This window comes from Rhamphochromis sp. 'chilingali' (assembly GCF_963969265.1).
Source record: "Rhamphochromis sp. 'chilingali' genome assembly, chromosome: 18".
NCBI lineage: Eukaryota > Metazoa > Chordata > Actinopteri > Cichliformes > Cichlidae > Rhamphochromis > Rhamphochromis sp. 'chilingali'.
In genome coordinates, this window is record NC_137945.1 from 26,630,246 (window position 1) to 26,655,503 (window position 25,258).

General features: G+C 42.2%; 1 protein-coding gene across 2 annotated transcripts in view; it reads right to left on the minus strand.

The window, feature by feature from the left end:
* adarb2 (adenosine deaminase RNA specific B2 (inactive)) overlaps positions 1 to 25,258 on the minus strand; it is a 232,409-nt gene that overhangs the window by 74,316 nt on the left and 132,835 nt on the right. For both annotated transcript variants that reach the window (XM_080864184.1, XM_080864183.1), the window contains 2 exons: positions 16,782 to 16,868; positions 14,948 to 15,882 (listed from right to left, as the gene is read on the minus strand). In XM_080864184.1, coding sequence (XP_080720310.1) covers positions 14,948 to 15,882; positions 16,782 to 16,868 — 1,022 coding nt within the window. The remainder of the gene's footprint in view (positions 1 to 14,947; positions 15,883 to 16,781; positions 16,869 to 25,258) is intronic.

Sequence of the window (25,258 nt, forward strand, 5' to 3'; positions counted from 1 at the left end):
TAACGCCTCTTGGCATATAGTAGCTGGCAGAGACTCCATCTGCAACCCTGATAACGATAAACGGAAGAGGATGGATGGTGTAGTGGGTTTTTTTCATATTGTGGTATTACTACTTTTTCTTAAAGGGTTCTAAAAAATGTGTCCAGAACTCATCATTGATGATAAAAAGAGAAGTAATAATATTTTACAATTCTTAAAGCAGGAGGGAGTGCAGAAAAGTGATAATAAAGGTGATAAAGCAAGATGCAGGAAGCTGTCAGCATGCAAGTCTCTTTAAGCATGTGAGCTGAGGTGAATCATTCTCAAAAAGAAGGATGTCACATCATATGGCACCACTGCTTTAAGCTAAGCCATTTTTTTGTTTATCGCTTTTGTGCTAAAAGCTCTCCGAGTCAAACCATATGCGTCTGCCGGCAACCGTGGCGTTTCATTTCTCCATCAGCAGGAGTGGTGCGTGTTCATCATCCTGCAATAGAGGCCCTGAAATACAGCCAGGATGCAGAGACAAGAGACAGGGCAACGAGAATGGATTTGTTATGTACCTGCTGACGTACTACCAGGTGCTAAAGGGTAGGAAAGTATTAAAAGTCAGATTGTGCGCTTTCTTAAAGTTTTATGCAACTTGAGGACAAGTATGCGAGTGCTATTAGTTTTTCATCCTTTTTTAGCCAATGTGATGGATAAGTGCAGCAAAGTCAAAGTTTTTCTCAGACTAAAAGCTTTAAACTTTCCCTTTCAGCTCCTGACTAAAGTATATGATAACTATTCATGCTGTGAGCCATGGATTTTGTTTCTGTATAACGCAATCTGTCAAAGCTTTATCACTCTACTGTGCAGCCAATCGAATGGCTGATCAGCCCATCTAGACAGAAGACTTTGTTCGAAAGTTCACACCGCTGAGATATGTTGAAGCTGTACAATCCACCTCTGTGATAGTGCGAATGATTGGTACAAATGTTGTAAGGGCATGATTTGCTCTAGCCTCCAGAATGGCTCGTATTTGATCTGCTAAGTGCTTTACGGGGAGATGAATCGGGCAAAGATGTTATGACTCACGGCAACCCTGTCTGTCATCTGTATGCAGAGTTCAGCGCTTCCTGTATCGGAGGGGAGGAAGTGCCATCAAAGGTCGCCCCCGAAACATCCCTCTGTGACAATGACAATGGAAGCTGGTATTAACAGGCCGCCTCACAAATTTAGAGGTGACGTCTGTGACTCGAATCAGCAGTTCAGCATTTCTAAAAGCAATTGTTATGAAAAAAGGGAGGAAGAAAAGAGCCATTTGATGATAGCAGAGAAAGTATGAAGTTCAGTAAGAGTTCAGCCGCCTTTATTTTGCGTATTCATACTTTGCTAATCTGGCAGGGCTCAGCTATCGCAAAGGGGCAGAAAGAAATGCTGCTATATGGAGTGAATAATGCTTCACCTTTCCCCCTGCAATTTCACACGTGCACACATGCACACCTGGTTACATTTAAAATATCCACACATTCTAACACGGGGCTGTGCAACCCATCACGTAAACATTACGAGGAACATATATGACCTCTGTGTTTCCTCTTATTGCCCAGGGGGATAACATAAAAATACATGAAGATGGAGCAGGGGCTCCATCCATAACTCAGTGGACAGTGGTTCCAGGCACAGCGCAGGCCTTAACTAGCTGGCTGTTGTATACTCGTGGGCAGACAGGCTGAAATATGAGGTCTGAGGACATGAGGTCTTCCCAGAATGCTAAACTCTTTCTTTCTCCCCCCCCATCTCTCACCCACTCTCTCCCTTTCTCCCCCCACTGTGCCCTGCAACCAATCTGACGCCTAATTAATCCTGAAGGTCTTTTGTTCCGCTGAGGTTTTTCTCTCTTTCCCCCCACTGCACTCCATCCATTCTCACCTCCCACACCCCCACTGCCTCCCTCTCATCCTTTCCCCCTGCCAGCTCGGTTTTTACCCCTCCTTCACCACATACACGCATTGTCATACCTCATTCCAGCCTCTCCTATTTTGTCTTCCCCATGAGAGGCACATTACAGTCCCAAAGAGCAGGGCACAGGTAACAGATGTTTTGCTTTTGCTCCCTCCCCGCACACACTTTTATTCAAGAAAAACAAATGCATGACTCTTTCTACCCTTTTTCACAGTATTCTACTAATTATGCTCTTCCCAAACTCTTTTATGGTCTTATTTATTAATTATGAAGGTGTAGCAGCAGACTAATACTAATGCAAAGTTATATGTTTACAATAGTAATCGAAATGGTTGGGGACTTCTGGAAATGATGATCAAAACATTGACCAGAACCACTCGAGCTGTTTTACCATCTTTATGCTAAGATAATCTAACTGACTCCTACCTTTGGTCTTATATGTTGCATAAAATCATAAGCAAATAGTCATAATAATGAACCATTTAGGATTAAGCGAGAGAATGACGACATGTGAACATGTAAATACAATGGACAGCATAAAAGATGGTCGCTGCCACCAGTACCTTGTTTTGTGGGAACCAAAAGTGGACAAGGTGGATTGGACAGTTATCATATGGTCAGGAAGTTGCGTCCATAAACTGCACAGGTATGGTACACAGGCACAGAAATCAACCGCTGTTTGCCAACTGATTAATGAAACGCTAGAATTTCACTCACTGAAACTGGATTACAGCCTTCTTGGATGGTCTGTACCGCACAGCGAGCTATAACACATGTCAGATAATTCATTTAAAAATGCTCTGAAAGGCACCAACAGCCCAAACACAGTGGAGTCTGGTTTATTAACTCAGGGTCTGAGTTAATCAGCCAAATACAAAGTCCAGGATAAACACTTTTTTTTAAAGGTTGTTATTAAGAGGAAAACTGTGCATAGAGGCCAAAACCACTTTGTACCTGTTGCATAGATGCTTTGTAAAGCTGTAAAGTTGGGTTTTTTAAAATGGGAGTGCATGTGGATTGACTCACCTTTGACAGCAGCCTCAAGTGGCCACTAGAGGAACTGCAATGTTTGGCACTTGTGCTTTGGCTTCATCATTGGCCCCGGAGGTTGCAGTTTGGCGAATAGTGTGTTTATTATTATTATATTGCTGTTTAATTACATTTTCATTACACTTTATCGTTGAGTCGAAGCATTCAAAATCTATTGCACAGCTGAGCATGTTAACATAACAGGAGGTGCATCCACCGTAAACTCAAGCAGACCACGGCAACAGCACGAGTAAACTATGGAACAGAGTTTGGAAAACCACTCGGGAAAACATCTACGGAGATTTAGAAGGCCCAGAGGGTCCCAGTGACCATCCAGGCGTGTGAGTAGTCGACGAGGGACAATCACTGTCAAGGGATGTCTGTCATTTTCTGCAGCAACAATATTTTGGACATTTTGTTTTGGTCCCAGGGCTGATTCTATTATTTGAACAAACACACACATGTCACACTCAAGACTATTTTCTAGACAATATCTAGATTATTATGGTGCAGAAGGTAAGCTGATATGATGTTAAAAACTATGACACACATAGCTGCAAATAGATTATAGTAACGGGTTAATAGCTCTGTGAAAAAAAACAGCTCCCTGCGTTTTTCCGATTATATTTTTTTCCTCTTGTTCAATTCTCTATTTGTGTCAGACTGACAGATATTGTAGCATGTACTACAGATTATTAAAGTTTAACGGCGGTTTCTCCCACATGTGCTGGATCCTGCATCCCACAGTCTGTCTGAACTTCCCTTCCAGTTCGAGCTGCTTTTTTCTCTTCTTTATATTCAAATAATAAAAATACATTCAAATTGACATTATTCCAGGACAATTATTCCAGGATGATCCTGTACCAACGAATAATCAGTTGCTTGTTTGTCTGTAAGTAACTGTTTCCCTAGAGCTCACTATCACATGACAGTCCAAACCTCAAACTTTAAGAAGAAAAAAAAGAAAGAAAACTGACACATTTTAAATGTTTTTTTAATGATTTACACATGAAAAAATAAACGTAACAATTTTACAGCAGCAGCTACACTCTGCTCCTATACGTTTAGGTAGTTTAACATGGAATAAAGCATAATATTTTAGAAACTGTGCATTTTATTTGCAAAATCAGTAACGTTCTCACATAAATGTGGTGCAACATTTTTCCCAGCAGAAAGTAAAAATAGATCACAGACAAATTGGACTATAAGAAGTGTCAAGTCTCTTATACGAACGAGGTGTTTGTGCTCTACAACAATGATTCATTGCTTTTTCCCTCCCTCTCCTCATTCACTCCTCTAGCTTGCTCGACCATCACGGCTCTTTGAGTCATGAAGGAAGGGTCAAGTCTGAACACTGTATTTACAGCAGCAGTTTAGCAGTTCTTCCACTGCTTAGCTTTACCCTGAGAATGAGCTGAGAGCAAGCGCCTCAGAAAAAACAACAACAGCTGTTCTCGAGTCCCCGTGTTCACAACAATGTATTTGCAGTGTTATTGTTCGCCATCTTGTTTTCGAGAAACAACTAATAAAGTAAGTGCACAAGTGGGTACTGAGTAAGACAAAGATGTCCTGGTGATTTCTGCAATACACATGTTAGAAATAGTAGTGATGTTTGTAACCAATCAGAAACATCCTCGCTACACAGTCTCTGGGTCTTAAAATAATGAGCGCACCGTCCCAGCTAAACCTGCTAATGCACAGTCACTCTGATTATGGCCGAGGCCCGAGGACGTGGAAGTTAGTATACTGTAGATTATTAGATGTCACACATCACCATCCACGCCAGCTCAGATTGACACGAATCACTCAGTGTCGGGGAGTTTTTACACGATCCTTTGATGCTGCATCTGTTGATCTCCTCACTGTACGTTACCCCACTGGCTTCATGAGAAATTACATCTCCCAGCCACGATGCATGCTAATGTTGGCCGTTCACGTGTCGCCGTTCAGCGCGTATGACAGAACGGTCCACTGCTCCAAGCTGGAAGGTCATTTAAAGGCCAGACATACAGACCCCTCACCTCCTCCCTCCTCTACCCGTCTCCCCCTGCCTGAGAACCAGAGATAAACCTACACATGCCAGCCACACAGGACCAATAGTCGTGATTTATCAGAAGCCATTTGCTACCTGAACGCCTATGAAATTGTAATGAACTTGATTATGCTTTTAATGAAGTGTGAGAGGTTCCTCAGAAATGATTATAGCTGTGCTCTGGCTCACAGCTATGGGCTGTGCAGGGAAAAGGAGGAGGGAGAATGGAGGAAAGCGAGGACTGGAGGATTGTCACAAAGAATGAAGACTTGGTAGCAGCGACTCAGGATACTGTAGGGCAAGCGGAGGTGCACACTGCAGCGCCACGCTTCTTTGGAATAGATTACAGGGGTGTTTTACTGTATGTGCGAGGTGACTTGACCCGACCAACCCCATTTCAATTCTTCCCTGCTAAGGGATTTTCCCTCAAAGCTGCATGCTGACGCGGTACATTAGATTGAACAGCCTGCAGCCTCATAGGTCATATTTTGCATACATATTAGGCAGATTGGGATGATTCTAACCTTTCCACGTACAGGGGCTCACATTCAGATGGGGGAACATTATTGTTTGGTAATTTCACACACAAATCTCCACTCTCCCTTGCTGCTTTTTCTTTAAATACCAAATGATGAGCTAAGTGGTTGGTAAAAGGGCACGCAGACAGTCTAAAAGCAGAAAGCAGCTTTTTGCACTCATATGACAAATTGTAATGAGACACCTTGTGGAGGTGCATAGGGTCAGATCTGCTTTACAGCAGTTTAAGCTCAAATTTGGTTTAAAACACAACAAGAACTACTGCTCCATGGAGTTCATGGCAATGTGCATAGTTTATGCCCTGACAGTATTATACTCAGGTTATTGCCATATGATCTACAGATGTAGAGTTTAAAAGAAATGATTTCTAATGATACATACAACAGAAATTAATGCTTTATGTGTGAGCAAAATAATAAGAGCAACAGAGACAAACAATACTTGATCCTCTGTAACCAGAACTCTTCATGAGGTGTCTTTAAAATGTGTTTTTAAAGACTTACAGTTATCTGTGAGGTTCTAGAAAACAGTAACAGTAACAGCATCTAGCAAGTTTTCTCTTCTATAAATGTTTCAGTAGAGTAGAATAGAAAAGGTTTTATTCTGTTGTCTGTGGAATTTCTGAGGTATCCCGTCCATGGTAGTCTAAGACAGTGTTTCCCAACCTTTTGGAGCCACGGCACATATTTCACATTAGAAAAATCACCAAACAAAAATGTCACAAAAACCACAATGATAAATTTTCCCTGCGCACCAGATATACAGGGAGTGCAGAATTATTAGGCAAGTTGTATTTCTGAGGAATAATTTTATTATTGAACAACAACCATGTTCTCAATGAACCCAAAAAACTCATTAATATCAAAGCTGAATGTTTTTGGAAGTAGTTTTTAGTTTGTTTTTAGTTTTAGCTATTTTAGGGGGATATCTGTGTGTGCAGGTGACTATTACTGTGCATAATTATTAGGCAACTTAACAAAAACAAATATATACCCATTTCAATTATTTATTTTTACCAGTGAAACCAATATAACATCTCCACATTCACAAATATACATTTCTGACATTCGAAAACAAAACAAAAACAAATCAGCGACCAATATAGCCACCTTTCTTTGCAAGGACACTCAAAAGCCTGCCATCCATGGATTCTGTCAGTGTTTTGATCTGTTCACCATCAACATTGCGTGCAGCAGCAACCACAGCCTCCCAGACACTGTTCAGAGAGGTGTACTGTTTTCCCTCCTTGTAAATCTCACATTTGATGATGGACCACAGGTTCTCAATGGGGTTCAGATCAGGTGAACAAGGTGGCCATGTCATTAGTTTTTCTTCTTTTATACCCTTTCTTGCCAGCCACGCTGTGGAGTACTTGGACGCGTGTGATGGAGCATTGTCCTGCATGAAAATCATGTTTTTCTTGAAGGATGCAGACTTCTTCCTGTACCACTGCTTGAAGAAGGTGTCTTCCAGAAACTGGCAGTAGGACTGGGAGTTGAGCTTGACTCCATCCTCAACCCGAAAAGGCCCCACAAGCTCATCTTTGATGATACCAGCCCAAACCAGTACTCCACCTCCACCTTGCTGGCGTCTGAGTCGGACTGGAGCTCTCTGCCCTTTACCAATCCAGCCACGGGCCCATCCATCTGGCCCATCAAGACTCACTCTCATTTCATCAGTCCATAAAACCTTAGAAAAACCAGTCTTGAGATATTTCTTGGCCCAGTCTTGACGTTTCAGCTTGTGTGTCTTGTTCAGTGGTGGTCGTCTTTCAGCCTTTCTTACCTTGGCCATGTCTCTGAGTATTGCACACCTTGTGCTTTTGGGCACTCCAGTGATGTTGCAGCTCTGAAATATGGCCAAACTGGTGGCAAGTGGCATCTTGGCAGCTGCACGCTTGACTTTTCTCAGTTCATGGGCAGTTATTTTGCACCTTGGTTTTTCCACACGCTTCTTGCGACCCTGTTGACTATTTTGAATGAAATGTTTGATTGTTCGATGATCACGCTTCAGAAGCTTTGCAATTTTGAGACTGCTGCATCCCTCTGCAAGATATCTCACTATTTTTGACTTTTCTGTGCCTGTCAAGTCCTTCTTTTGACCCATTTTGCCAAAGGAAAGGACGTTGCCTAATAATTATGCACACCTGATGTAGGGTGTTGATGTCATTAGACCACACCCCTTCTCATTACAGAGATGCACATCACCTAATATGCTTAATTGGTAGTAGGCTTTCGAGCCTATACAGCTTGGAGTAAGACAACATGCATGAAGAGGATGATGTGGACAAAATACTAATTTGCCTAATAATTCTGCACTCCCTGTAGTGGAATAGACTCGGTTTGTCCCCAGTGTACCTTTTTTGCTTTCTTCTGACCACTACTCTTGCTAGGACCTTTACCTGGGTTAGACTCAGTACTCAGCTCAGACTGACTTCTTTTTTCTTTTCAGATATTTATCTGTAGCTATTACGTGTTGTCTCATAGCATGACTATTATGTAATTTCTTCTTCTGTTTTACTGGCAGTTGGCAACCCATTTAGTTAGAGCAGGTAGTTGTACTGCCCTCTAGTGGAAGAGAATGTAATTGTTCTGCTCGTTACTTACGCAGATCGCTGAGAGTGCTAATCAGGTCCAGATAATCTTCCACGGCACACCTGATCATTTCTCACGGCACACCTATGTGCCACGGGACAGTGGTTGGGAAACACTGGTCTACGTGACTGGACTCCTTTAAATTTAAGCTTCTTTCTATTCTGTAGTTTCTCGATGTTCAGAGATCAGTTTAAAACTTTCTTAAACTTTTATTTTGTAAAAAATGTCTCTACGTCAGTCTAATGATGGTGATTCTACGAGTACTGTGACTTTTTCGTCATATTATTTCAAATATCATCAGGATTTGCACATTTAATAAAATGGGTCTTTTGGCATCTGAATAGGCTTTTCGATTGCAGCCTCAAGACGTGCATAAAAGCAAATCCTTAGAGAAATCTGAAGTTAACACACTCTTCATGTGCATGAAGATTGTGGTAATTTAGGCTTTTAATTATTTCTTTAAATTGTTGTTTTTCCCAGGTGGAATGATCATACAGGAAACATCTTTAACGACTTTAAAAAACAAGAATTTGGTCCACAAGTTTGAATTTATTTGGGATTTTCTTTAATCAAAGGTATACAACATACATATTATTCACATACATTTCACAACTCAGTGAAGATCTAAGAAGAGGAAGGTGTAGGGGGTGCATGTGTACTTTTAACCCTTTGTGAATTAGAGAAAATCCAAAGTAATATCAAACGTGTGCACAAAGTTGTTAAAGATGTTGTACAATCATTCCACCCTGGAAAAAGGAGATTTCAAGGAAATCAAAAAAACCCTAAACTAGCATGACATTCAAAGCCCACGATAGCTGCATGGTATCATGCATTCAGCTCTGACAATAGAGGTAAAACCTTAAAACTGCCTTATGAGCCATCACTACATGACAAAACTGTGTGCACAGAGTCACAGTGAGCACATAGTTTAAAGCTAAATTAGGAAACTCAGATGAATGTGACAGTTTGGGTACTAGCTTTATCATTTCTTCTATTTACTTCTCCTTTAAACCTCTATGACCTCTTTCGTTTTCTTGCTGGAGGTGGAAGAGTTAAAGATGCTAAGATTTTTTAATTTGGATCGACTTGGACGGACAGGATTAGAAATGAGTAAATCAGAGGGACAAGCTCAGGTTGAGCAGTTTGCAGACAAAGCTAGAGAGGCAACGATGAGATGGTTTGGACATGTGGAGAGGACGGAAGATAGAAGGAAGCTAGGCTGAGGCAGCTGAAGCAGTGTGACGACTCCAAAAGGGAGCAGAAGTAGCAGCAAAACAAGAGAAGCATTGGATTAGATAGAAGCAGTCCATTTGTTATTTTTACCACATTTTGAAATAGCTGCAACTAACGTGATATGGACAATAGTCCAATATATCAGCAAAATATTGGTATTGCCTTCGTCCGGCCATCGTCCTGTTGAAAACTCACTCATCTGTTTTTCTGCACTGGCTAAATATCATCATAAAGATCATATATGAGTTATTTTTATGATAAAATAATGTTTGCTTGTCTTTAAAGTACAGCAAAAATAAAATCACCAAAAACTCGAATAAACAAATGACATTAAGCTGGTATTTTTCACCCTTTGTCTGAGCCTTCATACTGCAGATTAGCTCATTTTGATAAACTTAAACGAAAACATTTGCTGGACGACGCCTGATGACGCTTGTACACTTTCTCGAATAAACACCCTGCAACTGTGAAAGACATCTAATCTGAATCAGTAGGTAGTGATAAATGCAGATGTTTTATCAGGCTGTTTGCACTGTGCCACTTGTGGCGATAATCACAGAGCGAGTACAGTCTGCTGCTGTGGCTGTCACTACGCTGTCCACATGCTGAGGCAGTAACACTATCTGCAAGGTCCCCAAAGCTGTTAATCAACTCCTCTCTAATGTGTTGTTCACACCTTCTCCCTCTCCCCCCCCTCCTCTCTGCACAAATCGGTGGATTTCTATCTTAGACGGGGTGTTTGGCCGGGCGATCGCTGTCGCTAATTTGTTGTGGCAATATTAATTAATGATCAGCCTGTCACAGCTGTTTATATTGAGACAGATTAGAAGTGGGAGAGATTAGACAAAGAAAACAATCTGCGAGAGGCTCAACGGCTGACAGGGGTCACCTTCACGTGTCTGAAATCATATTCAATTTGCCGTGGGGGAGGCGGGGAAATGACTCCACTTGACCAGTCTGTATCCTTCCCTATCTGTGGTGCTCCACACTTACAGATAACTAAATCAAATCAAGCTGAAAGCAAGAAAATAAAAGACAAACTGCAGTCACATTTGATCTCGGCTAATGCGACGAGCAATTAAAATATCCTGTTACGCTATTTGCAGTCAAAAGAGAGAAGAACTTAATTTTTGAAAAGCTGCAGGCTTTTCATGCCTCAGCTCATCCATTAACCCAAATTTTCAGCCGCTCCTGCCACTAAACAGATTTCTCTATTCAAATGGAGCTTAATCCGAGGTGGCAGAGCGCAGCATCCTGACCACTGACCTCCCTACTGTCCTTCCCGTACGCGGACCTGCTGACTCCCAGCCTTCCCGCGGCTGCACACAAATCTTGAGCTCAGTTGACTTGGCAACACCGCAGTGCGTTGTGACGGCGAGTGGAGATTAAGTGGCCAATCAAGGCCTGAACAGTGGGGTAATCATTCCACTTGGTAAAATGGGTGTCAGAATTATTCTAGCACTTTCTCACTTCACTGTGCAGGCTGTAATAAGGCAAAGACATTTTCCTGTAACTCGAGCACGGCGGATAGGATTCAAGAACAACTTCCTGCTGATTGATTAATAATGAAGATGAACAATTATGTTCCTAGAAGCTGATGTAACCTTGAGTTCAGGGACTGTATAGAAAATCTATGAGGAGAGAAGAGAGTTCAGTGAAAAGACAACAAGTCTTATTTCTCTTGTTTCTTCATATTTCTCTTTTATTATTATTATTATTATTTATGGTTATGTTTAGGCTCCACCCTTTATAAAAACACACTCCCTAAAGATAACCAGAGCAACTGCTATTGTTACCACAGCACAACTGATTAATAAATATTGCTATTTGAATATAAAATGATGAGAAAACACTGCAGTGCACAAGCCCTTTTGTACAGGGTTATAGAAATCATATATTTCGCGACATTTTATTAAAAATATAGAGTCGGTTTAGTTACTTTCTGTTGCTTTTCTCACATATTCGAAGGAAATGCCGTATGTTCTTCTGCAACCCTCTTGTGCAGCTCCTTAAATTGAGACAAGAAGGCTACTATGTTTAAATCCTTAAACTGTTAAGGTTACCCCCATTCCCTAAACTGCGACCGTGAATGTGCTGTTGAGCAAGGCGGCTAGCTCTCAACCCGAGCCTGCGATGGTACCGAGTCTCTGAGCGCTGAGTAAGAGGAGCGAAGCGAATATATGGCGAGATATCTCGGCAGAATACATTCTCGTTTGATTTCCCTCGATAAATAAAGGTTAAATGAAGGAACGGAAAATGAAAGTCCTCGCTGGAAGATAAATAGCTCTTTAATGCCAAGCAGACAATGGCCCGATGCCTCATTTCTGCTGTGATTGTTAAAGTGAGTTCCCAGACACGTGAGTGTGGGAGGGATGGAGGACGGTGCAGGCTGTTACTGCAAGAGAATCTGTTGTATGTGGTTCTGCACTCAGATTCGTGCCTTGTCAGTCTCCCTCTTATATCCCTTAGTACATTTACGTGAAGACGGAAAGGTCTGAGAGGAATACAGAACCATGTGGTTCTGGTGCGTTTAAATATTTCATTTAGACGCATTCTGGAGTTACCAGCTCAGTCCAGCTCGAAGGCCTTCTGCAAGCCCTCACTCATTTGTTCCACTCTTTTGAATTAATACAGTATCCTGAATAGGTGGCCAGCCATGGATTCCTTCGTTTCACTGTCAAAATCATTGTATTTAAGTGTTGTCACTTCTTTGTGTTCCCAAATTCATTTTTCAAAAAGAAAAAGGGGACGTCTCTTACTGTTCCTTTCACTCACTGCTAGACATTAGTTGTTGTAAGATGTCTTTCAAAACACAAAAGTCTTTGCTACCATGAAGATGACCCACTGCTTTTAAGTAGAGGCAATACTATGACCAGTAATTGGGCACTTGGGTTAGGTTCCTGATGTAGCACAGCTTTAAAAACTTGATGCTATACCCCGTCCTCCTGAGTTATATGATGCTGACTCTTAAAAGAGCTTCTCAGGTTAGCTTCAGTCTGAAACAGGTTAGCTTTAGTTCCCGTGGGTTTCAGGTCTAGGGTCTGAAACATGACCCCAGTGGAGAAGCGCTTCATGCTGCATACTGTGCATGTTTCTATTAGAGAGCATAGAAGGGCTTTCACCCACCAGAGATGTGCTTCTATGCAGTCCTCCAGAATCCCAACTGTGTGTGGCTGGACGCCAAATGCTGACTGTTTGACAAGTGGGCGGGAACAAAGAGCAGAACAACAGAAAAGTTCACTGGGAAACAGTGAAACAAACACTAAAGATTAAAAATATAGCAGATAGCACAGATAGTTCACTTTTTGTTGTTTTTAACACTTGGTTTCACTTTGCTCTGTGTGAACTTCACTCTGACTGACCAACAATAGCACAAGCAAGAGTGGGCCACAGTGGGCTACCGTCACTAAACAACAAATTCCCCTTTAGACCTGTGCTTTTTCTATTGGCCAGCAGGAAGCATGTACTGCACTCTGGTTACAAAGAGAAGTATACAAAGAAGACAGTTTCCTAACAAGCTGCTTCTCTTAAGGCTAGTTTCAAGTCTTATTTAAAACAAACCAATGCTGATTGTGTAAATTACCATCATATTTAGATTAGAATGGATGCTAAATGGTGCAACTGACAAGTTATCATATGATATCAGTCATGTAGTCAGGCGGCAGCGGCCAAAAATACAGAACTCGACAAACTGGAGCTATGTCCATCTTTTATATACAGTCAGGCAGACTTCCACTGGCTGCACTTGTTCTCATCTATGCATGTCAAGTTTGACCTTATCTAAAAATATACACGTGCAACTGGATGCAACAACTCTGAGAAGAAGGTTACCAACAACAACCAAGTCACCACAGTCCTGTTTCGGGTTAGGGTTAGGCAGTAAACTTAGTTAAGGGTTATGAACCATGACTAGGTTTTCTGACTCTTTTCTAAAGTCTGGATGAGGGTTAATGATACACAGAAAACATCTATGCATCCAAGCTGTGTTCTGCAACAGGTAGCTAAAGGGAATTCTGAAGAAAGAGAACAGCCTGAGCTGGCACAACATAATTTGGCATACCACCATAACGTTTGCTCTACCCTCAGGCTACAGCTGGCAACCACCCCCACATTACGTGTCACATCTGCAGTGTAGTCAACCACTGCCCGTGCAATCAGTGTTTGGCAAGAAGACTGACTCAAATGTGAGTGAGAGCGTATAAGAGCCGGAGGGCTTTGCATTAAGGTTACGCAACATGTAACACATTATATATCCATGAACACACGCCTGGCCACATGTTTATTCACGCACGCATGAATATTATATTAACGCCTTTGTCCTTCAACGCCAATGAAAATAAAACGTTTCTCGAGCCTGGCAGACGGCACAGCTGACTTTCAAGAAATTCCACAAGCGAGTGCTTTCTGGAACTAAACGGGTGCGGCAAATCCTCTTAAAATCCTTTTAGACACCGTGGCAGTGGGGAGAAAAAGAAAGTTTCTCCCAGGCAAACATGTGCAGGTTTGTTGGGTTGATGTTGGGCTCTGGGGAAGGACACTTTTGCCAGTTTATTTCTTCAAGGCTAGGGAAGAATATTAACACAACACATACCCTACAGGGCGCGTTGTGTGTCGACACAAAAGTCTTCAAGGGAAGACTTTAGGGAGACGACGCTTTGGATGTGAACAGCTTAATTTTTTCAATTCAAGACCTCGAGACGGTGGTTTTACATGTTCTTTCTGCTGGGGTGACCTGGACAGCTTGGCTGCAGAGTTCCTCGCTATGCAAACAGTAGTAAACAATGAAAATCAGTGTGACTATCTACTCAGGGCAGTTTTACTTGAGATAAAGTCCTGCAGCTGCAATGGAGTTTTAAATGGCTGTCAACAAGTGCCAGCCGATCCAGCCACCGTGTCTTTAGGCTCTCCAATTTCCTCAAGTTTCTCACAAACTAGTTTCCTCGCTCTGATTGCTATTTACATATTTGGGTAAATGAGCATGGGATTGGTCTCAGTGGTTTGTTTGTCGATTTGCTCTTTGCTTTTCTATTTCCTTTGGGCAACAGATTGAATTAATGTTTGTAGACACTGTGATGCCACACATGAGGAAACAGGAGATTTTGCAAAATTACAAAACTCACCCAATTACAGCTCTGCAAACACATAAGACTGACGAAAAAAAGGAGAAAAAAACCTCATTTGGGTTTGTGACAAAGATTTCTCATGTGTCAGAGGCACGGGGACAATAATTAGCTTCATTTACATGCTTTTCTATTAAACAGGCCAACAAACAGATATTTGTTTACCCTAGATGAAGGCTTCGCAGAGCACACACCCATGAGCAGATGTGCAAAAAAAATGGCGCATCTTTAGCTTTTGCTGTAAGACCTATTTTGGACAACAGATAAATGTCAGCTTGCTCACACATTTCTTTATTTCTGCTTGAATCGGGCTCTCTTTAGCTCCTATCTCCTTTCCTCCTTAATTACTTGTTGGAAGGTGTTTGGATTTTCACCGCACGCCTGCTGTTTTGGTCATTACAGGCCCCTGTTGGAAGTGGAGTGTCTGCCAAAGAAGCTTAGCAAAAGACAGGCGCTGGGGATGTGTCTGCACTCACCTGGGGTAAATGAGGACAACTCTGCCTGCTGGCTTTGAGACCTGTTCTCCCCTCGGGGGCCGTCCTGATGTTGAAGAGGGCCTGAAGAGCATACTGGGCTGCCTGATTCTTGGCCAGCTTCTTGCTGCGGCCATAGCCCTCGAAAATCCGCCCGTCCACACGCACAGCCATCACAAAGCTGCGCAGTCGTCGGCCTTCGGCTCGCTCCGAAAGACAGGCGTAGCGCAAGCCCGGCCGCAGCTCATTGAGCACAGCCACGGGGCTCTTAGGGGCCTCGGACTCTTGGACAATTCCACCGAGCCTCTGCTGCGCCTGCACCATCAGGTCCAAGGTGTGGCGCAGCAACCGCCCGTGTCTGAGCAGCTCGCTGGAAAGCAACTCGCTTTCGGTTTCCGAGTTGCAGAGCGAGAGGCGGTCGGAGCACGACGAAGACTCAAACTCCTTAAAGAGCGTGTCGGGGAAGTCGGCCTGGTCTGAGGTGAAGTCGGCTGAAGGGTTTGAAATGTTTCCCATGGCTAGGTGGGCCTGAGGAGCATTGGGGAACTGGATGAAGGACTTGAGGGCCAGCTCTGCGGCCCTCATCTTGGCTTTCTTCTTCGTGGGGCCTGTGCCCTCAAAGGTCAGCCCGTTGACTTCCACAGCGATGGAGAAGACGGGAGCGTGGACAGGGCCCGTCTGAGACACCATCCGGTACTGCAGGCCGGGCCGCAGCTCATTCAGCTGTACCAGCGCGTTCTTTGGAGCCTCAGACCAGGACAGTTTCTTATAGATCAGACGGAGTTGACACAGGTGCCCGTTATTGTCTTCCTCCAGTGGCCGTTTCCTCTTCAGACCAGAACTCCCGCTTCTTGTTGACTGACACTCCCCGGGCCCTATGGAGCGATCCTCTAAGTTACCAATATTGCGGTTTTCCTTCACCTCTGCACTGCTGGTGCCTGCGATAAAAGGAAAAACAATGTCATTGCAAGTGATAAGAAAATAGTCAAAACACAAGAGTGAAAAGAGGCACGTTTATCCTGACTGAACAAGACGAATCAAGAAAAATCTCTCAAGGCAGATTGAGCCACTCGATACACAATGAAATGGTAATGAACACGTCTGCAATCGTCTCCCTGAGCCGAGCCCACTTCATACCTCGGGGCTCTATCATATTTAAGTATTTTAAAACCCCAAATACAAATCCCCTAAAATGGCGATGTTATCTGCCAAATCATCCTGTAATCTGCCTCCAAATTAGTTCTGAATCTGTGTCACAAGTGGGGAAACACTGGTCCCCGCGGCCAATGCAAAGCATCAATCCTATTTGTAATAGGGGGTGGGGATCTCGTTGAGTGGCAGGCATTCTGAGAAAAGGATGAGAGAAATGTCTGCAGCCCGCTTTATTTCACACTTCTTATCCTCTGTGAGAGCAAAGTCTGAACAGCTGTGATACGCTCTTCAAACCTAGTTACGGGGTAGTGGTGGCGTATTGCATTTCTGATGGGAAATGAACAAAAACAGGGTGTTCAGATCCTGCCAGAAGAATGTTAATGGTGGCATGGGAGCCATTCATTGGTGGGCAGATTGTAGGTCTAGATGATAGCGTATGCAGGCATGCAGTTACCTATCTAATGACTTAATTATCACGAACACTCGGATTTAATATTTAATCGCTCGCTTTTAAAGGAATACAGAATTTTAACGTGCAAGCTGACACCAGTGTGTAACCAAAGAGCTCATCTGCCAAATAATTAATTATGCGGGGCAACAGAGAGATCATTTCCATATTAGGCCTGCCACTGAGAGAGGTAGCGTGTGCACTGACAGAGAGAAGGAAAAAGACGCAGCAGCTTACTTAAACTGTCCTCGTCCTCTGTGCTGCTGGTCCCAGGGCTTATGTACTTGAAGGGAGCGATCAATGCCGACAGCATACTGACTTTCTCTGGAGGGGAGACAAGAGACACGCAGAGTCAACAACAGGGCAGCGGAGGAGATGTTTTGATAGTTTTATCGATTAAAGCCGCGGATCATCATCGGCCCCAACACGGGGCCAGAGATGAAGCATAAGCGAGCAGAACTATGCACACAAGCCTGTCACCCATGCATGGAGCGCAGTGCGCACACACGCATGTGGTCAAGTAAAAATCCACACATTCGTCCACTGTGACTCACACTACAACGTTTGCTGTTTTGTGGACTGTCCTATTTTGCTGCTTCATTCACAAAAGTCACCATGGGGCTTAAAGGAAAATATTCACGTCTGCAGAATCAGCGGCGTCGCCAGAGAAAATGCAACGTTAGACGCAACAAAGCAGCTTTCTAAATCAAAGTGGTCCGTTCAGATTTTAGACAGGACAATATCACAGCTGTGGGCAGGAAAGGACTTCTTGAGCCGTTACTCTAATAATATGTGTAAGCTGTTGTGTCCAAATATGCCAAAAAAGTCATGCAATCTAGTCTCTCATTCACACATCTAAAATCATTAGGCTTAATTATGAACGCTGTTTCAGGCCACTGTAATCAGACCCAGATCGATATATTGGTTGGCCTGTTACAGATTTGTCAGTATTAGTATATCCAACAGACCGTTTAGCAAAAAGAAAATAATGCAAGTTATAATTAAATATTTGCTCATGATATAGTTCAGCAAAGCTCTTTTGTTTCCAGTACTGTCAACATTATGCACCACATATAGCATATATAATATTTTGGGGTTTTTTAGTAATAATTTTAAGTAATAATTCAAATCCAAAGGACCCCTCCTTTTTGTCCAGTGGCCCTAATCCTCGTCCATACCCGCTTAACAAGTGGGCCAGTCAGAAGGACTATATGCACATATACAAACACACATACAGCAATAACTAACATGTATATGCTTATGTATTATAAATCCCCATTCTTTTGATTTTCATACACATTATGCTCATTTCCCCATCCCTCTGTGAACGCCATGTTACAGTCTCCATTTATAAGCAACCAAGTTTTTGTCATCTGACTATAATCAGTGATACAACGAAGATTTTAAAACTAGCAAGACAAATTAACCACTTGTGTCTGCGCCATACAAAACCTGCCCGCAGATTTTTTTTTCCATATCAGTAGTAGTCGTAGTAGTCGCAATAATTGTGTCAGCACTGCTCAGAATCGCAGAACTGTGACAAGGCATTTGATTTTTCTTGCGCGCCCTCATGAAGGATAATAACAAGATTTTTTATCTAATATTGTCAGGTTTGCTACTGTCTGCTGGATCACACCGATAAGCAATCTTCACTTTGCTGTCAGTGCTACAATTTTCATGTAATGTGGCATGTGAGATTCAAGTCACAGTGAAAAACGGCTCAATTAATTAAACCCAAAATGCAAAATAACCAACGTCTCTTCTTCGATTCTTCTTTCATTTTCAGGCATTTTAACCATTTGAAATCTTCCACACTCATGCGCCACACCTATGATGCTAAATTCTCTTTATCTACCACAGCGCTCTCCTGTTCCTCCCTGGGGCCCGCTGCTGTCCAGGTGTGCGTGTTGTTTACTGTATGAAGCCCTATTAGAGCCATTGCTTGGTCTAGTGCACTCCATGCAGCGCTGAGCAGAATTGACAGACCAGTCTGGCTCCTTAATTAAACCTCCCCTCTCTTCTCAACACCACCTAATGATCAATAGAAGGGAGAGGCATCAGGACGGGAGGAAAAACAGGGCTGTACAAAAAGTACAATGAGTACAATGAGGTGATGAAGAGGGAGAAATAAAGGCAGAATGAATGGATGTCAGTGTGTGCAGGGTTAGAGGGTGAGCCAGAGGTCACGATGCATCCCAGGCCCTTTGTGTCTCCACCCCAGCATTCAGGCCCGGGGCCGCAACAGTTTAACGTTGCTAAATGCTGCCTAAATGGGACGCAGCATTACAGTGCAGTAAACACATTTTGATAAGAGCACAAGGTTGTGAATGAGCTCGGCCCCCAGTGCTCTTTCTCTTCTCGCAGCTCAACAGCACTAGCGGGGCTCAATGAGTCACTCTGACACACATGGTTACACTCTAAACACTGAGGCTGGAGCTGTGCTAGTCCTCGTGGGCCAACATCACAATACACGCATTTGCATTCTGACCTAATTACGGACCGAAGCCCAACACAGGCAGCAATTTGGGCCTAAATGACTCCCTTGGCCAGTGTCATTATACAGGCCATTTTCAAATCAGTCTATATTGTTTTTAAACCCCCTAAAGCCCCATTTACAGTAAGAAAACACACACACACAGACACACATACGACTGTCTGCTGTATTTATAAATGTGGAAAAATTAGTGTTTTTAAGGGTCTGTTGGCTGGTACAGCATATCTTAGCTCATTCTTGCATTTACACACAAATGCCTTTGTAGCGTGAAAGACAAATGTTCACTTCAAGCATGAAATTGGAGAGCACAGCGAGGCCAGCAATTAACACTCAGGAGCCCGAGCTTTCACACTGGGGCCCCAAACGCCTGTAATCTATATTTGATAATCCTGTTCCACCAAGGGGTCTTAACAACCCACTCATCAGCTATTGCCAAGTGAAAAGCCCCACTGGGCAATGAGACACCAAGGCTTTGCATAAACAGACTGAAAATCGAGAGCCGCTCTGACATACGAAAGTGCATCCTCCTTTAGAAATACGAGGCTGACATTCGGAGCGCTCAAATCTGGAGGTTTACAATGGAGAGGAGACGGCAGCTGTTAATACTGTGCTGTGATTGTAGGATCCAGGTCTGCCAGTGATAAATGCACTAACCCAGCATTCTTTAGGAGGAAAATCTTTGGCTTGTAAAATGAAGTCTGACTAAAGAGAAAATGCTTATTATGGCTTAGTTGATCGATGACCTGCATATATGTTTTCCTAATTAGTTTATGTTTACAATTAGCAGTTTGAAATCGTCCTTAATACAGCATGATGTTCACTTTGTAAACTGTGGGTTCACTTAAATAGGCAATAAAGCAGGATATGCTTTAATCACTGTCACTGACAAGTGGCTACAATACAGGTATCACAGCTTGATTACATTTCCTAAAATGAAATCAGTTCAGTTGTTCTTACATGTAGATGGGGTTTTAACCCTCTCGAGGCAGGCGTTGCCAATTTGCAACAGTTACAAACTAACAACCTGATTACCCCACATACATATTTTATTAGTTGTTATTACTCAGAAGTACCACTGCAGGACTTGGTTGTGCATTAGCAACAAAAAGTTTAATTTGAGCCTGAGAGGGTTAAAGGCCATTGCAACCCAATTTTACCATCATAGTTATTATTAGTTTTATTAAGGGACAAACTTCTTTTGAGTCACATTTATAGATGGTTCAAAGGACTGATAAAGCAACTGTGACCTCACCCGCTGGGACGTGAAATCCTGTCATTAAGTCAGGAGATGAGGTGTTTGAAACCGGATGTACCAGGTGAGGGATGTGTCAGACTGTGAAACCACGTGATCTTGGCTAACAACTTGTGATGGGCAAGTTGTTAACGTTCTCATGCCAAAGTGTAACAGATTATGTCATGTGACAAATTGAAGGTATGTTACGCTTTCGGCCACCCAACACATTTCTAGGTTATGTGTTCAGAAACGTCAGGAAACATGAGAACCGTTTGGAATGAATCTACACATGTACATTTCTTTTACTTTCTCAACATGAATCGCTTTGGATAACGCCATGTAATATGATTAAGACTGTAGTCAAGGTTAGGAATAAGGTTAGGGAAACGTGTGTTACCACTGGGAGCGTCCGGCACGTATCATGGAGAAGGTAACCTTCCGCGCTCTTATGGGTTGCCTCGGAACATGACAAATCGTCCGTATTTTATGTGTCGGGAATGAGATTGGTATCCTCATTATGTTAGTTTAATTGAACTAAAATGTTAAAATGGACTTAGCGTTTTATACAGTCAGAATTGCAATGAATACCTGACTGTTTATAAAAGCCAACGCTGAGGGTTGGAGCTACAGGTATCGCCCCCTGGTGAACATTCATAATAATGCAAGTTTAAGGCACTTTCCATTGGCTTTATTTTACAGACCCGGGAGATCTTTTATACTGCCTGTGACCACCCCAATCTTCTTCTCCAGATATTTAAAACGCTAGCCAACCAACCAGTGGGTGAAATCTTTTCTTCTTTTTCTCTTGTTCTTCACCCTCTGCATGTTCTCCTTCCATACATCCATGAATCTTCTCTCTGGACTTCCTTTTCCCCTCCTGCCTGGCAGCTCACTTCCATCCCTTTCCTTATTCCCCCTAACCTGCTGCACATCCTTTCTAACTCAACCTTTTTGTCTAGCCAACCAATAACCAATAAATAGGGCATCTTTTACTTACAGTGTAAATCTTTATTTTCTTCAGCTGCAGTCATGTTGATAAAAAAGCAAGAAAATATATTTTATTTTTCCCCTCCAAACAAATCAGGGAAAAACCTGCTAGTTTATTTCCAATTAATGCTAATGTGATGCAATAGCATTATCATCCAAAGAGTAAATGAGACCTAATGGCATGTAAGTAAAATTAAAATTCTATTTATAATGACCTGATGATAGCACTCGATGAAATGTTAGGTAATCACATCTCGATTGGCTTTATCCTCTGGCCATCGCGATGTTGAAATATTTGTGTGTTGACTAAAACGCTAAAATCACACACACTGACAGATGAAATATCATCCCTATGCAGTTAATGATGTAAGGAGGAAGCAGATTCAATGCACTGTCCTCCCTGCTTCCTAATGTGCTGGACTTATCACCAGGCTTTATGAAAGCCTGCACAGACCCTTTTATTCTGCATTCAAAGGCTTTTTATTTGAACATTCACAGTCAGAATAGAGGTTTTTGTCTATAGAGCTCCTCCAGTCTGTATAATTTCACACAACCTTCCAAAACAATTCTTTTCACTTTCAGTGGAGCACTGTTCACTTCAAATGTCTCAGGAAGTAGCTATTGAATAGAAAATATCACTGTGGTTTCAATAACTCTGATGTTGAATCAACTGTGCAGCAGTAAGCAGCACAGTTTAGAGGTCATCTCTGAAATGCCACCTCTGACTGTGTTTTCAAAGGTTCATGAAGCGCCAGCACAAGTGCACTATTCTCTGATTTATAAGTGAGCTCCGTGTAACATAAGAGGCATTTTTTTCCCTCGGTGATTTACAGCTTGTAGTGCTACTGATTTTCCCAGAAATATAGCAGATTTTCACTGCTGATAACAAATTAATTTGCGCAGTTTTAAGTTAATGCTTCAGGAAGTCCATATGGAGGCCAGATTGCCGAGACCACCTGAAAGCTTCTTTAACAGAAATCGCTCTTAAAGCAGCATAAATACTCTTCTTCTGTTAGTTAGCACTGATATGAGATTGAGGCTGACTGTGAGGCCAGCTTCATGTTTCCAAATTATACACCGATTATACCCGTCCAGTATATCGGGGCAAATAAGGTGAATGTGCAACCTTCCCTGTCAAAGCTTCACCTCAAAGCTAAGAGGAAAAATCCCGTCTGCTGCGAAGTTCATCAAACGTATCACCGATCACCTCCGCAGATGTGAACCCCGTTACCTTACATGCCCTTCACGGTATCTTTCATCCATCCCTTCTTATTCAGCAGTGGGCCTGAATGAATGAGACAATGCATGCCAATAGTCTCAGCTCACTACGTCCATCCCCCACTGCACCAGGACACAGCGAGAGGAGACGACACTCATTTGTTTCCACCGCGGAAAGGCTGGGAGGTGGAGGAGAGCCAGGTTAGATAGGGAGAGCCTTGGCAGATGGCCAGACGTTCCTGATAGTGACAACCCTGATGATGGTTTCCATTCACAATGAGCCGCCGAACAGGCCCTCTCTTTCTCTCCTCGCACTTCCTGAATCAGTTCTGAGGAGAGGGTAATGAGCCCAATCAGATTTCCCCATGGCTCAGCATAACGAATGGGTCAGATGAGCGACAGGAGACACTAGTGAAACAGGTGCTGGGGGAAATCATTGACTCTCACTCTCTGTTTGACTTTCTCTCTTTCTCTTTCTGTATTTTTCTCTCAAACTCTTCTTAATACTGAATCCACTGAGCCAATAAATGAGAGGCTGTATTGTTTCTTTACAAGCTTGTCTCTAAAGAAGTTTGGACGCAGTGTTAAACGTAAATCAAAGCAGAAACTGACGATCTGTAAATCATGCAGAATCTGTGTTTGACTGAAAACAACACAAAGAAACGCAACTGAGAAATTTGATTTGAAAACGAAAGCTTTGAATTTGATGTCACAAAGAGCTTCAAAAAAACTGGGACAGGGGCATCTTTACCACTGTGTTGCATCACCACTTCTTTTGCCACCGAATGTGTTTCAGGACTGAGGAGCCCAGTGGATGAAGTGTTGGAAGCAGAATTATTCTTATGTTTGCTTAATAAAAGCAATATAAGCTCTTTCATAGGTTTGGCCCCTCCAAATGAATTTTATCCTGCATTTACCGGTGGCTAAAAGGTCTGGAATAGAGGCAACATCTAATAAAGGATGTCACAGATCTCTCCTGATTGGAGGAGTAATTCACCAGAAAGTGTTACCGTCTATTTCATATCTGCTGATTTGGCTTCGCTTCTACTTTCCCCGCCTTTCTGCCATCATGTACAGTGTTACTCTTCATAGCAACTCAAAGCTCGGACTCAGCAAAAACGCTGAAAACACAGTTCAAGTCCAAAGGCAGTATACTGAGCAGCTGCTCAGGTAACCACTCTATTGGCACATACAGATGCATAGTATAAGTTTTATAGCCAAGGTTAATGGAACGCAGCAATATTATAATAATATAGTGTAGTACAATAATGTTGCCCCTTGTTGTCATGTCTCAGCTGCTGTTTGTTGTAACTTCCTGTTTTACTTTGAAAGCTGGTTTTCTCACATGCTTTCGTCCTTTCCCTCGTCCCGTCCTGCACTCCTTGTTTGTCTGAATGTTCCACCTGTGTCTTTCCCTTCATCTTTGTCAGGTCATCTCGTTGCCTCCCTGCTTGTTTTTATTTTTCTGACTGATTTCAGGTTGTATATCCTGGAATCTACCTACATTTTTCTTTATGTCTTCAATTAAAAATGATTTGCTCCCTGCCCGTACGCGTGATTTGAGTCCACTAACAGAAAGTTTTCATTATTTGAAACTCAGTCCTTCTTAAATTCATACTTCTAGAGGTTATTGCGGCTGAGTCTACTTTTTGTGTAATTTGGTGTACTTCAGCCTTTTTCCCTGTTTCCTTTCCATAATAATAGATTCTTGACAGCCACCCTTCCACTGACACCGTTTCCGATAAGAAATCAGTACAGCCAGACGCATTTCTCAGGTCTTTGCTGGATGTTTTCTTATTTCTGAAGGACATGGCTTTTATCTGCCGAAGACAACTTTTTTGTCCATCTTTCGTCCTCCACTTGTCCAGTTTTCTTACATTTTTAAGGCCACATCATGCTGACATGTGCCAAGTTTTCAGCTAATGCCTCTTTGGGAAACACCTTGTTGGTGCAAAGCATATAATTTTATACCTGTCAAACTTTGTCACTTGTCATAGAGTCAGCTAAAGAAATGGAAACAGGATGCTGGTAACAAAGTGCCAAAAATACAATTGAAAATGTGAAAGTTGTCTTTTATGTGTAGGCAAAACACTGATTCACGCTTTAGTTAGGTATCATTTTATGCTTGGATGAGTCAAAAGGTTAGTGTTAAGTGGCTTGACATGGAAACGAACCAAAATAACATCCCTCTGAAAATGGTCTGGCACAAGGACTGGAATGGAAATGAGAGAAAAAGCAGCCAATGTCCAAAGAAAAACTTTGAAAGAGATTCAGAAAGCCTGGGGAACTATTGCTCAATGCCACTTAAAAATAAATAAATAAATAAAATCTGGCTCAATGAAGCAAAAGAAAACCTTTGCATAGTATTGCATGAGTTTTACCAGGTCAAACTGTTGGTGTTTCCATTCAGTCACAGGCAATGTTGAAAATCTATATGCGCTGGACATAAATTATAATTTGACTGTATTTTCTGCTAATTATGGAACTTTAATCACAACCTGCAATATTAAACTTAAAAAATATTTTAAAAAATCTACAATAAAAAAACACCAGAATATTATTAAAAACGTCCTTTCTGACTGTTAGTGATGTCTCATGACACACTCACAAAATGCTGACTTTAAGTGAACTGATTCAATGTAAAATGTCCTTTTAATGTTGGCACGTTAGTAAAATGTGAAATCTAATGTAATGCACTTGATTGGTTTACATTCAGTTTACACCAAGCACATTTTCTTTAATGATCAATTATTTGAATAAATAAACCTTTGATTTTCATTT